The sequence below is a fragment of the Hyperoodon ampullatus genome (genome assembly GCF_949752795.1).
Source record: "Hyperoodon ampullatus genome assembly, chromosome: 14".
Classification (NCBI taxonomy): Eukaryota; Metazoa; Chordata; class Mammalia; order Artiodactyla; family Ziphiidae; genus Hyperoodon; species Hyperoodon ampullatus.
In genome coordinates, this window is record NC_136927.1 from 5,554,513 (window position 1) to 5,567,343 (window position 12,831).

A 12,831-nucleotide genomic window follows, 5' to 3' on the forward strand; every position below is an offset into this window, starting at 1 on the left:
TAATAAAGGAACACTATGAACAACTCTATGTCCACAAATTTGATAATGCAGATGAAATGGTCCAATCCCTTGAAAGACACAATCTGCCAAAACTCACACAAGAGGAAAAGAGACAATTTGAATAGGTCTGTATCTATTGAGGAAATGAATCAATAATTAATAACCTTCCAAAACAGTACCAGGCTGAGATGGGTTCACTGATGAATTCTACTAAACATTTAAGGAAGAAATGATACCAATTTTCTATAATCTCTTCCAGAAAACAGAAGCAGAGGAAATACTTCTTAACTCATTCTATGAAGCCAGCATCACCCTAATACCAAACCCAGAAAAAGCCATTTCAAGAAAACTACAGACCGGACTTCCCTGGTGGCGCAGTGGTTAAGAATCTGCCTGCCAATGCAGGGGACACGGGTTCGAGCCCTGGTCCAGGAAGATCCCACGTGCTGCGGAGCAACTAAGCCCGTGCGCCACAACTACTGAGCCTGTGCTCTAGAGCTCGCGAGCCACAACTACTGAGCCCACGTGCCACAACTACTGAAGCCCGCGCACCTAGAGCCCGTGCTCCGCAACAAGAGAAGCCACCACAATGAGAAGCCCACGCACTGCAATGAAGAGTAGCCCCCGCTCACCGCAACTAGAGAAAGCCCTCGCGCAGCAACGAAGACCCAACGCAGCCAAAAATAAATTAATAAAAATAAATTTTAAAAAAAAGAAAACTACAGAACAACATCTCTCATGTACAAAGATGCAAAAATCCTCAAGGAAATATTAGCAAATCAAATCCAACAATGTATAAAAAGAATTATACACCCCAACCAAGTGGGATTTATCCCAAGTACGCGAGGCTAGTTTAGCATTTGAAAATCGGTTAAGTAATCCACAATATCAACAGACTAAAGAAAAACTACATGAACATATCAATAGATGCAGAAAAAGCATTGACAAAAACCCAACACTCATTTCATGATAAAAACTTTTAGCAAATTAGGAGTCGAGGGGAACTTCCTCCACTTGATAAAGAATATCTACAAAAAACCTACAGTTAACATCGTACTTAATGGTGAAAACTAGACGCTTTCCCACTAAAATCAGGAACAAAGCAAGGATGTCTGCTCTCACCACTCCTTTACAATACTGGACTGAAAGTTCTAGCTAAAGCAATAAGACCAGAAAAGGACATAAAAGGTATACTTATTGGGAAGGAGGAAATAAATCTACCTTCACTTGTAGATGACATGATTGTCTATGTCGAATATCCCAAAAGATCAACAACAACAAAAAAAAAACCCCTGGAACTAAGCAATTATAGCAAGGTTGCAGGATACAAAGATAATATACAGAAGTCAATCAGTTTGCTACAAACCAGCAATGAACAAGTGAAATTTGAAATTAAAATCAGAATACCTTTTACACTAGCTTCCAAAAGAATGAAGTATTTGGTTTAAATATAACAAAATATGTACAAGATCTAGATGAGGAAAACCATGGAACTCTGATAACAGAAATCAAAGAACTAAATAAAAGGAGAGATATTCCATGTTCATGGACTGGGAGATTCAACATTGTCAAGAGGTTCTTCCCAACTTGATCTATAGATTCAAAGCAATCCCAAGCAGCTATTTTGTAGATATCCACAAAATGATTCTAATGCTTATATGGAGAAGCAAAAGATCCAGAATAGCCAACACAAAAAGCTGGAGGACTGACACTACCTGACTTCAAGACTTACAAAAAGCTATAATAATGAAGGCAGTGTGGTAATAGCAAAAGAAGAGTCAAATAGATCAAAGTAACAGAATACAGAGCCCAGAAATAGATCCACAACTCATCTCTAACAAAGCAAAGGCAATATAATGAGGTACAGATGGTCTCTTCAAACAAATGTTGCTGGAACAACTGAACATTCACCTGCAAAAAGATGAACCTAGACACAGACCTTACACCCTTCACAAAAATTAACTCAAAATGGATCACAGACCTAGATCAAGTAAAACACAAAACTACAAAACTCCTAGAAGATAAAAAAGGAGAAAACTTAGTTGACTTTGGGTGTGGTGATGACATTTTAAATATAACACCAAAGACATGATCCATGAAAGAAAGAACTGATAAGCTGGACTTCATTAAAACTAAAAACTTCTGCTCTGAGAAAGACACCATCTAGAGAATAAGAAGACAAGCCACAGACTGGGAGAAAATACCTGCAAATGATGCATCTGACAAAGAACCTGTATCCAAAATATACGAAGAACTCTTAAAACTCAACAATAAGAAAATGAACAATCCAATTTTAAAAATATCCCAAAGACTAAAAGAGGCACCTCACCACAGAAGATATACAGATGGCAAATAAGCACATGAAAAGATGCTCCACATCATATGTCAGCAGGAAATTGCAAATTAAAACAGCCATGAGATACCACTTCACACCTATTAAAATGGCCAAAAGCCAGAACACTGACAACACCAAATGCTGACGAGGATGTGGAGCAAAAGGAACTCTCATTCATTGCTCGGGGGTAATAAAAAATGGTACAGCCACTTTGAAAGACAGTTTGGCAGTTTCTTATGAAACTAAACATACTCTTATCATATGATCCAGCAATTATTTTGGTATTTGCCCAAATGAACTGAAAACTTAAGTCCACAAAATAATTTGCACACAGATGTTTACAGCAGGTTTATTTATAATTTCCAAACCCTGGAGGCAACCAAAATGTCCTCCAGTAGGTGAATGGAAAAATAAATTATGCTACATCCAGACAATGGAATATTATTCAGCAATAAAAAGGAATGAGCTATAAAGCCATGAAAAGACATGGAGGAACCTTAAATGCATATCAGTAAGTGAAAGAAGTCAATCTGAAAAGACTATTTGCTGTATAATTCTAACTCTAAGACATTTGCAAAAGGCAAAACTAAGGAGACAGGAAACAGATCAGTGGTTGCCAGAGGCTGGGGGCAGAGAGGGATGAAGAGGTGGAGCACAGAGGATTTCTGGAGAGGCAGTAAAAATTCTCTGTATGATACTATAATGATGGGTGCATGTCACTAAACATTTGTCCAAACCCATAGAACGTACACACCAAGAGTGAACCCTAATGTAAACTGTGGAATCTGGTGATGATGATGTGTCAATGGAGGGTCATCAATTATAACAAATGTACCATCTTATGGGAGATGTTAATAACAGGGCAAGGGGCTTCCCTGGTGGCACAGTGGTTAAGAATCCACCTGCCAGTGCACAGGACACAGGTTCAAGCCCTGGTCCAGGAAGATCCCACATGCCGCGGAGCAACTAAGCCCGTGCGCCACAACTTGAGCCTGCGCTCTAGAGCCTGCGAGCCACAACTACTGAGCCTGCGTGCTACAACTACTGAAGCCCCTGCGCCTAGAGCCCGTGCTCCACAAGAGAAGCCACTGGGATGAGAAGCCCACATACCGCACGAAGAGTAGCCCCCGCTCAACACAACTAGAGAAAGCCCGCGCACAGCAACCGAAGACCCAATGCAGCCAAAAATAAACAAATAAAATAAATTTTTTAAAGTAATAATAATGGGGCAAGTAGGGGGTAGGGGATATACGGTAAATCTCTGTAACTTCCCCTCAATTTTGCTGTGACTGCAAAACTGCTCTAAAACATAAAGTCTATTTAAAAAATTAAAGGATGTTCATCGGCACCTCCTGAGGCTAGTGCCTCCCTCCACTGTCAGCAGCAGTGGGTCCCTGGGGCCTTCGTGCGGTTCACACCTGCAGGGGGTAACCAGGAACATCACCAAAGGACAAGCAGCTCCTTTAAGAGAGAAAAGGGAGGCGTGATGACAGAGCAAGATGAGGCATCAGGCCAAGTAGAAAAGACAAGAAAAGCATCCTCTGAGAGATTTTTTTTTTTAAATCACTATAACTCCTCAAAGTTCCAGTTTTAAATGTCAATACTGGCTTTTTTTAACCAAAAACACAAAATCTGTGAAATTAATAAACATCAAAATCTTTTTAAGAGAAACATGAAGCTCTATCACGAAGTGCCCATCCCTCCTGAACAATTCTGACTTTGCCAAAGAGCAACCACCAACTGCAGAAACACCCAGTCCTCGGGCCAGCCAAACAGTAGGGCTAGGAAAGAGGGGCTGGTCCACAGCAACAGAGGTGGAGGCGTGGGCCTGACAGGCCTTCGGAAGGAAACAGAAGCACACTGGCCGCCCATGCCCACAGCCGTTCCACCGTGCTTTGGAAAGACGGCCAGTGAGCAGAGGTAAGAAGTGGCTGGGAAATCCTCACATCTCAACCCTCGGCAACCTTTTCATTAACTATATATTTTTTGACTCCTGAGCTTAATTCTCATTCTAACAGACAGAAAAGACCTGTTCCAGGTTGCTACAGACTCAAGAATTAGAACCAGACCCTATTCCAGTTCTTAGGTTTGGGCAAGTTTGAAGCAGATGGTTACCCTTAAATGTACCCACCAAAGTGAGCTTTAAAAAAAAAGTGGAAATATTGAGAATACTTCCTGTTTCTTTCAAAAATGAAATCTACACAAAGACAATCTGTGCTAGGAACGTCCTATCAAGTAACACCTACCCAATGTGATAAATGAACCGAACACCAATGTTTGTCCACATTTTTTCCTTTCTCCTTTCATTTTAAAGGGTCCAACAGTTTGAGCAGAATAAAATGCTTCACAGACATGAACTCAAAATCACCCAGCACTAAAATGGCCTGCAACTCGGAGAGGTGAGAGGCTCCCGCAGGGCATCTGGTAGACAAACATGCGCACGACCGCAGCCAAGAAGGCTGCCCGGGGCTCCCCACGGAGCTGCCCCCACAGGACCCCACTCAGGCAACAGACAGCGCCAAGTCCCAGGGGTCTACTTACCCCCGATATGTGCTATGGACTCTGGCCCAACAAGCTGATTTTCAAAAAGCCTTTCCGCCTGTCGTAACTTCGTATTTGGTTGCAGGACACCAAGCAAGAGCGGGGGTTCTTTGAAGCTGTAAAATAACGCAATTATAGGGATTTGTCTATAAAAGTACATGAAGAAAGTATTTACGGAGGACCTACAAGGACCTACACGCATAACTCCCCATTCTTTGACAAAGCGCACATGTTCCAATAACATCCTTAGTTGCCAGAAGCACAAGTTAAGAAAAAGAACTTCCTGGGATATCAGGAAAGGTCACAGCACAAAAGAACGTAAGCGTGGCTGACGCAAGAACTCCGCACGCGCAGCCACCCGAGGCCACCGGGTCTCCGCCCACCCATCCAACCTGCTCCACCCTGCGGTTCACACACCCAGGCCTTTATCCTCCCCCGGGCTGCCAGGCCATCCGGGTCCAGCTGGGACGGAGGGAGCCGAGTGGACATTTCACAGTGACAGCCTCACCCCCCGCTCCAGAGAGGACAGAAGACGGCTGAGCCTGGCGCCACAGCCCCAGCATCCGCACACGCGCACCTGTCTCCCGCCTGTCACTCTCGGGGGCCCCCCAGCTCCCTCTGGCCCGGACCCCTCCCCGCACGCAGAAGCAGCCCCAGGAGCTCTCCCCTCTCCATCCACAGGCAAATACGCCATTTCTCCCAACCCGTCAGCAACTCCTGCTGATGCCACCTGTACACGTCAGGTCCTCTGCTGCCAGCCTGCTCCACGCCACCATCTTCCCTCCCCACCTCCTCCCTTGTCCCCCACAGTCTGCTCGCAACCCAGCAGCCCACCTGCACCTTGGGAATCACAGTCAGATCACGGCATCCGCCCCTCAAACCCCTGCAACGGGCCCTCTCCCCTGGAGCCAAGGTCTTCCATGAGCTCCTCGCCCTCAAGTCCGGCCACAGCCTCCTCTCCTCCCCTCACTCCGCCTCCCTGCTGGTCCCTGAGGGCACCAGGCACCTCCCATCCTAAGTCTGCTGCCTCCTCCCCATCACCTTCTCAGTGAAGCCTGCTCCCACCACCCAGTTTAGCATCCAACGCCACCCCCAGAAGCACAGACCCCACCCCACTCGACTTTGTTGGCAGCACTTTTCAGCTCTCACTTCTCTATGTCGACTGTGTGTCCCCACAAGAACACACGAGATCAGGGATTTGCTGTGTTTTTTCCCTGTTGTATCCTGAACACCTGGCACCCAGGAGGCTCCCGGGGAGTACCGTGGGAGGGAGGGAGGAAGGGGGGAGAGCTCCCACTTCCCCCCCACTTCGCCCACCAGAGTGGGACAACCAAGGCGGGGTGGGCGGCTGGGGGGTGATGATGTGGGAACTCTCCACCCCCATCCCCCTCCAGGCAGAACTCTTCACTCCCCTCCGCCCCCTACTCAAGACACAGCACAACTCCCCCCAGATTGAATCCCCCCGCTTCACCCTCTGCTGCCTCCCAATTATGGCTTTCTACCTGCTCTTCAAAAACACACTCTTGGGTTAACTAAGGAGTTTTATTTCCAAAGGGGGAGAGCAGGACCATGACCTGCAACACACCTGGGTTCAAACTCTGCCCGGGAAGGTCACACCTCCCGAGGTGCAGGTACATGTGTAAACGGAACAACAGACGACCACACAGAGCAGGGGGAGGGGAGCCTCCCCTGAGACTCAAGCTCCCTCTGCCCACGTGGACGCTGCCGGTTTCCCTACACTCCGGAAGTCCTCAGGGAACGGCTGCAGCATCAAACTAGTCAGTGTATCAGGCGCTGTCCCTGCCCCCAAGGAGCCAGAGCAATCTCCACGGGGAGACAAGAAAACATAGGAGAAAATGCAAAGGACATGCAAAAAGGGCCCCCAGGCCCGCCACTGGGCGCAGAAGCATCAGGGAACAGCAGCCCAGGAGGCCCAGCCCAGCACCTCGGGCCGGCCCAGGTCCCATGGACTCGCGTGAACTCGTTAATTGTTAACTCCTGTTCACTCGTGCTGCTCCCCCTAACTTCAGTCACCACTTATGCTGTTTCCAATTTTATCCTGTGTCTCCCCATGGTTCCGTCTGATCGGGATCACTCTTTAGTCTTCCTTCTGAGGTGGAACTGAGGAAATGCCCCCCCGACTGTGAGCTGTGAATGTGTCTCACAAGCATGTGGCCAGGACACGGCCCATGGGCCCCAATTCAGCAGTGGTCACCGCAGCCTCCACCCACCACTTTGTGGAAGGACTCAGCTTCCATCCAGAAAGGAACAGAAACATTATTTTTCATAAAAGGATAGGACTGTTTCTGCCATGTTTAAACCATATTTTTCAGTTACTGTAAAATTTAACATAAAAAACAGTGTTTTAAAGAAGAGATTTTTGTGGCTATGATTTAAAAAACCAAGAGGAATAGTAGTTTTTCTAGCAACTGAAAGCTATTACCATTATTGTCAAAAGTATGCATTTTATTAGCCGAGTGAAACTGTAAAACTCAAAGCTAATAAATAAATAGTAGCAACAAAGTGCTACAGGTGGTCAGGGATGTCAGGAGCAAACAGAAACACAAAAAATAAAACTCAGGCAAGGCCCACGGGAGACCTGCAAGGGAAGGAGAGAGACAGTGTCCCATGCCCCCTGACCCCTTCAGGAGGGAGACACACTGGGGTCCTCAGAGATGCTCAGGAAACCTTTGAGCCACCCCACCCCTCTGGTTCCACGAGCAGACGCTCCTGTGCAGTGAGGACCACTAAGCTGACGCAAGTTTCCTGCGCCCGTGCCAACCACAGGTGACCACACCGCTGTGCTCCCATCTCTCCACATGTGAAATGTATCCTGGCGTACACTGGGCAACACCCTCCAGGAATCGGGATGTCACGTACGTCGTGTCCACTAGTCCCCAATCTTCCTAACAAAGAAAAGAAGGCTGCTGTGCACAGCACGATCTGGCCAAGTCTGGCAGCCTTCCCGGTGACCCTGCTCCCTAAGGACTGCCACCAACTGCATAACAAGCCACGCTGGAAGGGTCGCCCCTGGTCTCGCGCCCTCTGGGTCTGTCTGTCCTCTGTTTTCCTGCATCCCCTGCAGACAGAGCCCCCAGGGCACCTCCGCGAGCCGAGCCCCACCAGCACTGAGACTGCACCGCTCGCCCTCGTCGGTGGGTCTCCCCCTTCCTTGTTCATTTTGCTCTGAAGGGAGTTTTACAAAAGTCCTGTTTGCTGCTGTTATCAGCACTTTTCCCCAAACCCCCGATCGTTCCCGTTCTCACCATCTGCCAGCCTTCTGCCTTCGTTCTGGCTTTGGGGGCCCACACATCCCCAATGTGGGAGCCAGTCATTCCCTAACTCTGAGCCCAGGAGAGGCCCGTCAGCCACACCGGTTTCTCTGGGTTTCTCCTCACCCGGCACACCTACTCCACAGACAGGGCTTGCGCTGCACAACCTCAAAGCCTTCCTGACCTCGCTCCCCTCCAGGCTGTCAGGACTTCACACCTTCTCTCCCCGGATTTCTTCACCACTCTGCACGAAAAAGGACCTCCACTGAGATCACAGGTCTTCGGTCACGGAAGCTCTAACCCTCCCAGACCTCCACTGAGATCACAGGTCTCGGTCACGGAAGCTCTAACCCTCCCAGACCTCCACTGAGATCACAGGTCTTCGCTCATGGAAGCTCTAACCCTCCCAGACCTCCACTGAGATCACAGGTCTCGGTCACGGAAGCTCTAACCCTCCCAGACCTCCACTGAGATCACAGGTCTTCGGTCACGGAAGCTCTAACCCTCCCAGACCTCCACTGAGATCACAGATCTTCGGTCACGGAAGCTCTAACCCTCCCAGTCCCCTCAGATGCCGGATGCTCACCTGCGCCCCGCTGCCTCCTCTCTCCAAGGCCAGCTCCCCAGCCCAGGTTTGGATCCCCAGCTGTGGACACAATTCATGCTCCTGCCTGGCCAACTGGATTATCCAGAAAGGCCCAGGCAGTTTGCATTTGGGGCAGGCTTAGCCGCATCCTTCTACACAGTGAGGGGGTCGGCAGGAGGGAGCCCCTTGGAGAGGGTGCCCAACACACCACCCACTATGAAGCCTCAACTCTCACTCACAGACCACCAACGTGTTATTCAGTTGTACCTGTTAGATTCTCTCTATACTGAAACAGGGTTCTTTGCGGAGCACAGGCTATGGACGCGCAGGCTCAGCGGCCATGGCTCGCAGGCCCAGCCGCTCCGCGGCATGTGGGATCCTCCCGGACCGGGGCACGAACCCGCGTTCCCTGCATCGGCAGGCGGACTCTCAACCACTGCGCCACCAGGGAAGCCCTGAAACAGGGTTCTTATCTGAAGCTTTTAAGTCTTACATGAACTCACTCATAGTAAACTTCAGACAGCCTCATCACCCTGGGCGGTTCTGAGGGGAAACAGGAACTTACTGAACCACACTGCACAGCCCTTGATGTCATAAATAATCACACCAAGAGGAGCCTGGCTCTGCGTGACTGTAATTACAAATGTGAATACATTCACAAGACCCTGAGGTGTATACTATTTTTTCAAGTTATAACGGACTGCATTACCCACAGATCCCCACTGATAAAGGGTAACTTAGGAAAAATAGAACAGTAATTACAAGGTTTACTAAAAATCAGCTACTTATAAATCCTTATTCCAGCAAACGTATTTGTGGCTGCTGAACAAATAGCACTTATCAATTTAAAAAAAAAAATCAGTTACTTAAAAAATTTAAAGCGGGCAACTTGAACTTAACCTTCGTTTATGTGTGCTTTTGACACTTCAGATGAATTCAGGTTAATCATCTCTAATACTTAAGCTTCTCTTGTTTGGGATTTTTCTGGTTTTTAATTTTGCTTTGTATAGTTTTGTTTTTGAAACAGTAACATGGATAACACTGTACAACATCTAACTTAACATGAAACACAGGCACTAAAGAAATCACAGATCTCTATTTCCCATAATAACCTACCTTTCAGAGCAGGTTGGTTTATCAGTCGAGAAGTCATTTCAGCCCATTTACTATATTTTGTCAAGCAGCACCCCCAGCCCCCCAAGTTGTGCAGCAGCTCACCTGAGAGGCTGTGGGTCTATGGGAGAGTCCAGCAGCATCATGGCACCAAGCAGGGGGACGGTGAGGAACACAGCCAGCATCAGGAAGGTGGCTCGGAACACTCTGCCGCTGAAGGAGCTGCCAGAGACAAAGCACAGGAAGGCACTGGGCAGGGCTCAGGCGGACTGGCCGCAGTCTCGGCCCTCTGGGCAGGGGCAGCCCTCCCACCTGGCCTGCCCGCCACCACCTCCATGTCAGTGACTAAAGGTCAGCACTGTACACTCCATGCCTTTGCTCTTTTGTTAACCTTTCAGCGTGTGGGACACTCTTCTCGGTTATTTCCAAGGTAGTCTGCTAGGCTGTATCTTGGATCCTCTAGCAGAGGTTAAAAGCAGGCAAGCCCAAAGAACTGATGGGCACAAAGTGACAGAGGAGAGAGTGGCGCTGAGGCCAGGAGCCACCCTCATCCACAGGGAAGACAGCATCTCTCAGCCGCCACCTCTGGCCGCCTGGACTCAAAGAAGCAACGCTCAGAGACAAACTCAAGAAGGAAATAGGGCTTCCCTGGTGGCGCAGTGGTTAAGAATCCGCCTGCCAATGCAGGGGACACAGGTTCGAGCCCTAGTCCGGGAAGATCCCACGTGCCACAGAGCAACTAAGCCCGTGCGCCACAACTACTGAGCCTGCACTCTAGAGCCCACGCGCCACAACGACTGAGCCCACGTGCCACAACTACTAAAGCCCACGCGCCTAGAGCCCGTGCTCTGCAACAGGAGAAGCCACTGCAATGAGAAGCCCACACACCACAACAGCCCTCCCTCGCCGCAACTAGAGAAAGCCTGTGTGCAGCAACGAAGACCCAACACAGCCAAAAATAAATAAAGAAATAAATAAAATTAATTTTTTTAAAAAAAGAAGGAAACAGAAGCAGAACGTCCTGAGCATCCAACCCCAACCATTTTGGGCATTGCACCTCTAAGAGCTCAAGAGGTGACCCCAGCTCTTCTGCCTGGGAGAAGCCTGACAGATACAGACAGTTAGAGAACCTACAAGATCACACCTCCAGGCCGTCACTGCGAAAGCCGTGGGGAGACCTGACAGTGCCCTGGGACCTCTAGCGAAGCGTGTGGACAAATGACCACGGGGGACTGAAACCCCTCTCCAACAATCTTCACACACATCCTCACTCGCCCATGGACCAGGGAGCACGTGAAGCCTCCTGCTAAGAAATAAACAGCCCAGGATCACTGTTTCCTTGCATCATCGTATTCAAATTCACTGAACACCTGCAATCAAGAGTAACTTACAGCAACTTAAAATCATGAGCTCCTAAAGTGGAAAATCTTTTTCTATCAAAAAAACTTGACTTGAAAAAAGTCAGGACTCACACTTAACAAAGCAACTTGACGTGAGGGCAACGTTTCACTTGACTTTTGACAAGATGGTTTCAATGAAGAATGCAGAAATGTGGGGGCCTGGGTGCCTGCCCCAACTGTCCCAACTACAGCCACGCCACTTCAGGTGAGCTGCTGCACCCCGAAGCCCACGGTTCCCCACTGTGACTCGGGGTTTGCGGCAGAGTAACCTCAAAGTCCTACCCGGTTCTGAACACTCACGATTTTAATAAGCAAATAAAGCAGAAAACAAATCATTCTGCTTCTACTGGGGTAGGTGGAAATGAAAGAATGACACAGTGCCCCCTGCAGACACATGGACAGCATGCTGAAGTGCTTGAATCCTGCCCTCAGTCTAAACAGGAGGAACAGACTGTCCTTAGAGCTGCCAGGAGGAACGTGGTGGCCCTGCTGATACCTTGGTTTCAGCAAAGTGAGACTGTGCATGACTCCTGAGCCCGAAACTGTGAGAGAATCAATTTGTGTTGTTTACATTACGTGTGTGGTTGCTTGTCATGGCGGCCGCAGAAAACTAATAGGTTTATTTATTTATTTATTTTACTTGATTATTTATTTTTGGCTACATTGGGTCTTTGTTGCTGCATGCGGGCTTTCTCTAGTTGTGGAGAGCGGGTGCTACTCTTCATTGTGGTGCACAGGCTTCTCGTTGCTGTGGCCTGTCTTTGTTACGGAGCACAGGCTCTAGGCGTGCAGGCTTCAATAGTTGTGGCATGTAGGCTCAGCAGCTGCGGCTCGCCAGCTCTAGAGCACAGGCTCAGTAGTTGTGGCACACGGCTTAGTTGTTCCGTGGCATATGGGATCCTCCCGGACCATGGCTCGAACCCGTGTCCCCTGCAGTGGCAGGCGGATTCTTAACCACTGAGCCACCAGGGAAGTCCTAATACAGTTTTCTAATTAAACTAAATCTGTTACCTGGAAATGGGGCGCTGCTATAACGAATACCTAAAAATGAGGAAGTAGCTCTGGAATCGAGCTGTAGGTGGAGGATGAAAGAATCATGAGGATCAGGATAGAAAAGGTCTAGATTTCCTCGAACTGACTGTTGTTAGAAACACGGACCTTAAAGACTCTGCTGGCAAGGGCTCAGGACAAAGTGAGAACAGACTGTGAGCTGAAACACGGACACGGAAGGCACTGCTGGTGAGACCTCAGGAGGATGCCAGGACAAGGACCAGACCTGGAGGAAAGCAGACCTTGTCATGCGGCAGCAGAGAGCCGGGCTGACTGTATCCCACAGTGAGGGGGACAGCACACCTGTACCTGATGAGCCGGGACACCTCCAAGCAGAACTGAGGTGCACCTGTACCTTCATGCACAGGGGACAGTGCTGACCTTTGACACTTCCCTTTTGCTAATGAGTATCCCAAACTGTGCCTATTTTCCCTCTAATAACCTCCAAAAAGCGAGTTTTGTTCCTAACCCCCTTTTCACATGGGGTTGAGGACGCACCCCCCCCAGCAGATGAAACGCCGAGTTGCCAGGCTC

General features: G+C 48.7%; 1 protein-coding gene across 1 annotated transcript in view; it reads right to left on the bottom strand.

The window, feature by feature from the left end:
• The window catches only part of APMAP (adipocyte plasma membrane associated protein), a 29,866-nt gene that overhangs the window by 11,467 nt on the left and 5,568 nt on the right, over positions 1 to 12,831 (bottom strand). Inside the window, exons 2-3 of the mRNA XM_079720220.1 lie at positions 9,953 to 10,069; positions 4,877 to 4,992 (exon numbers count right to left, since the gene is read on the bottom strand). Of these exons, the coding sequence (XP_079576346.1) occupies positions 4,877 to 4,992; positions 9,953 to 10,069 (233 nt within the window). The remainder of the gene's footprint in view (positions 1 to 4,876; positions 4,993 to 9,952; positions 10,070 to 12,831) is intronic.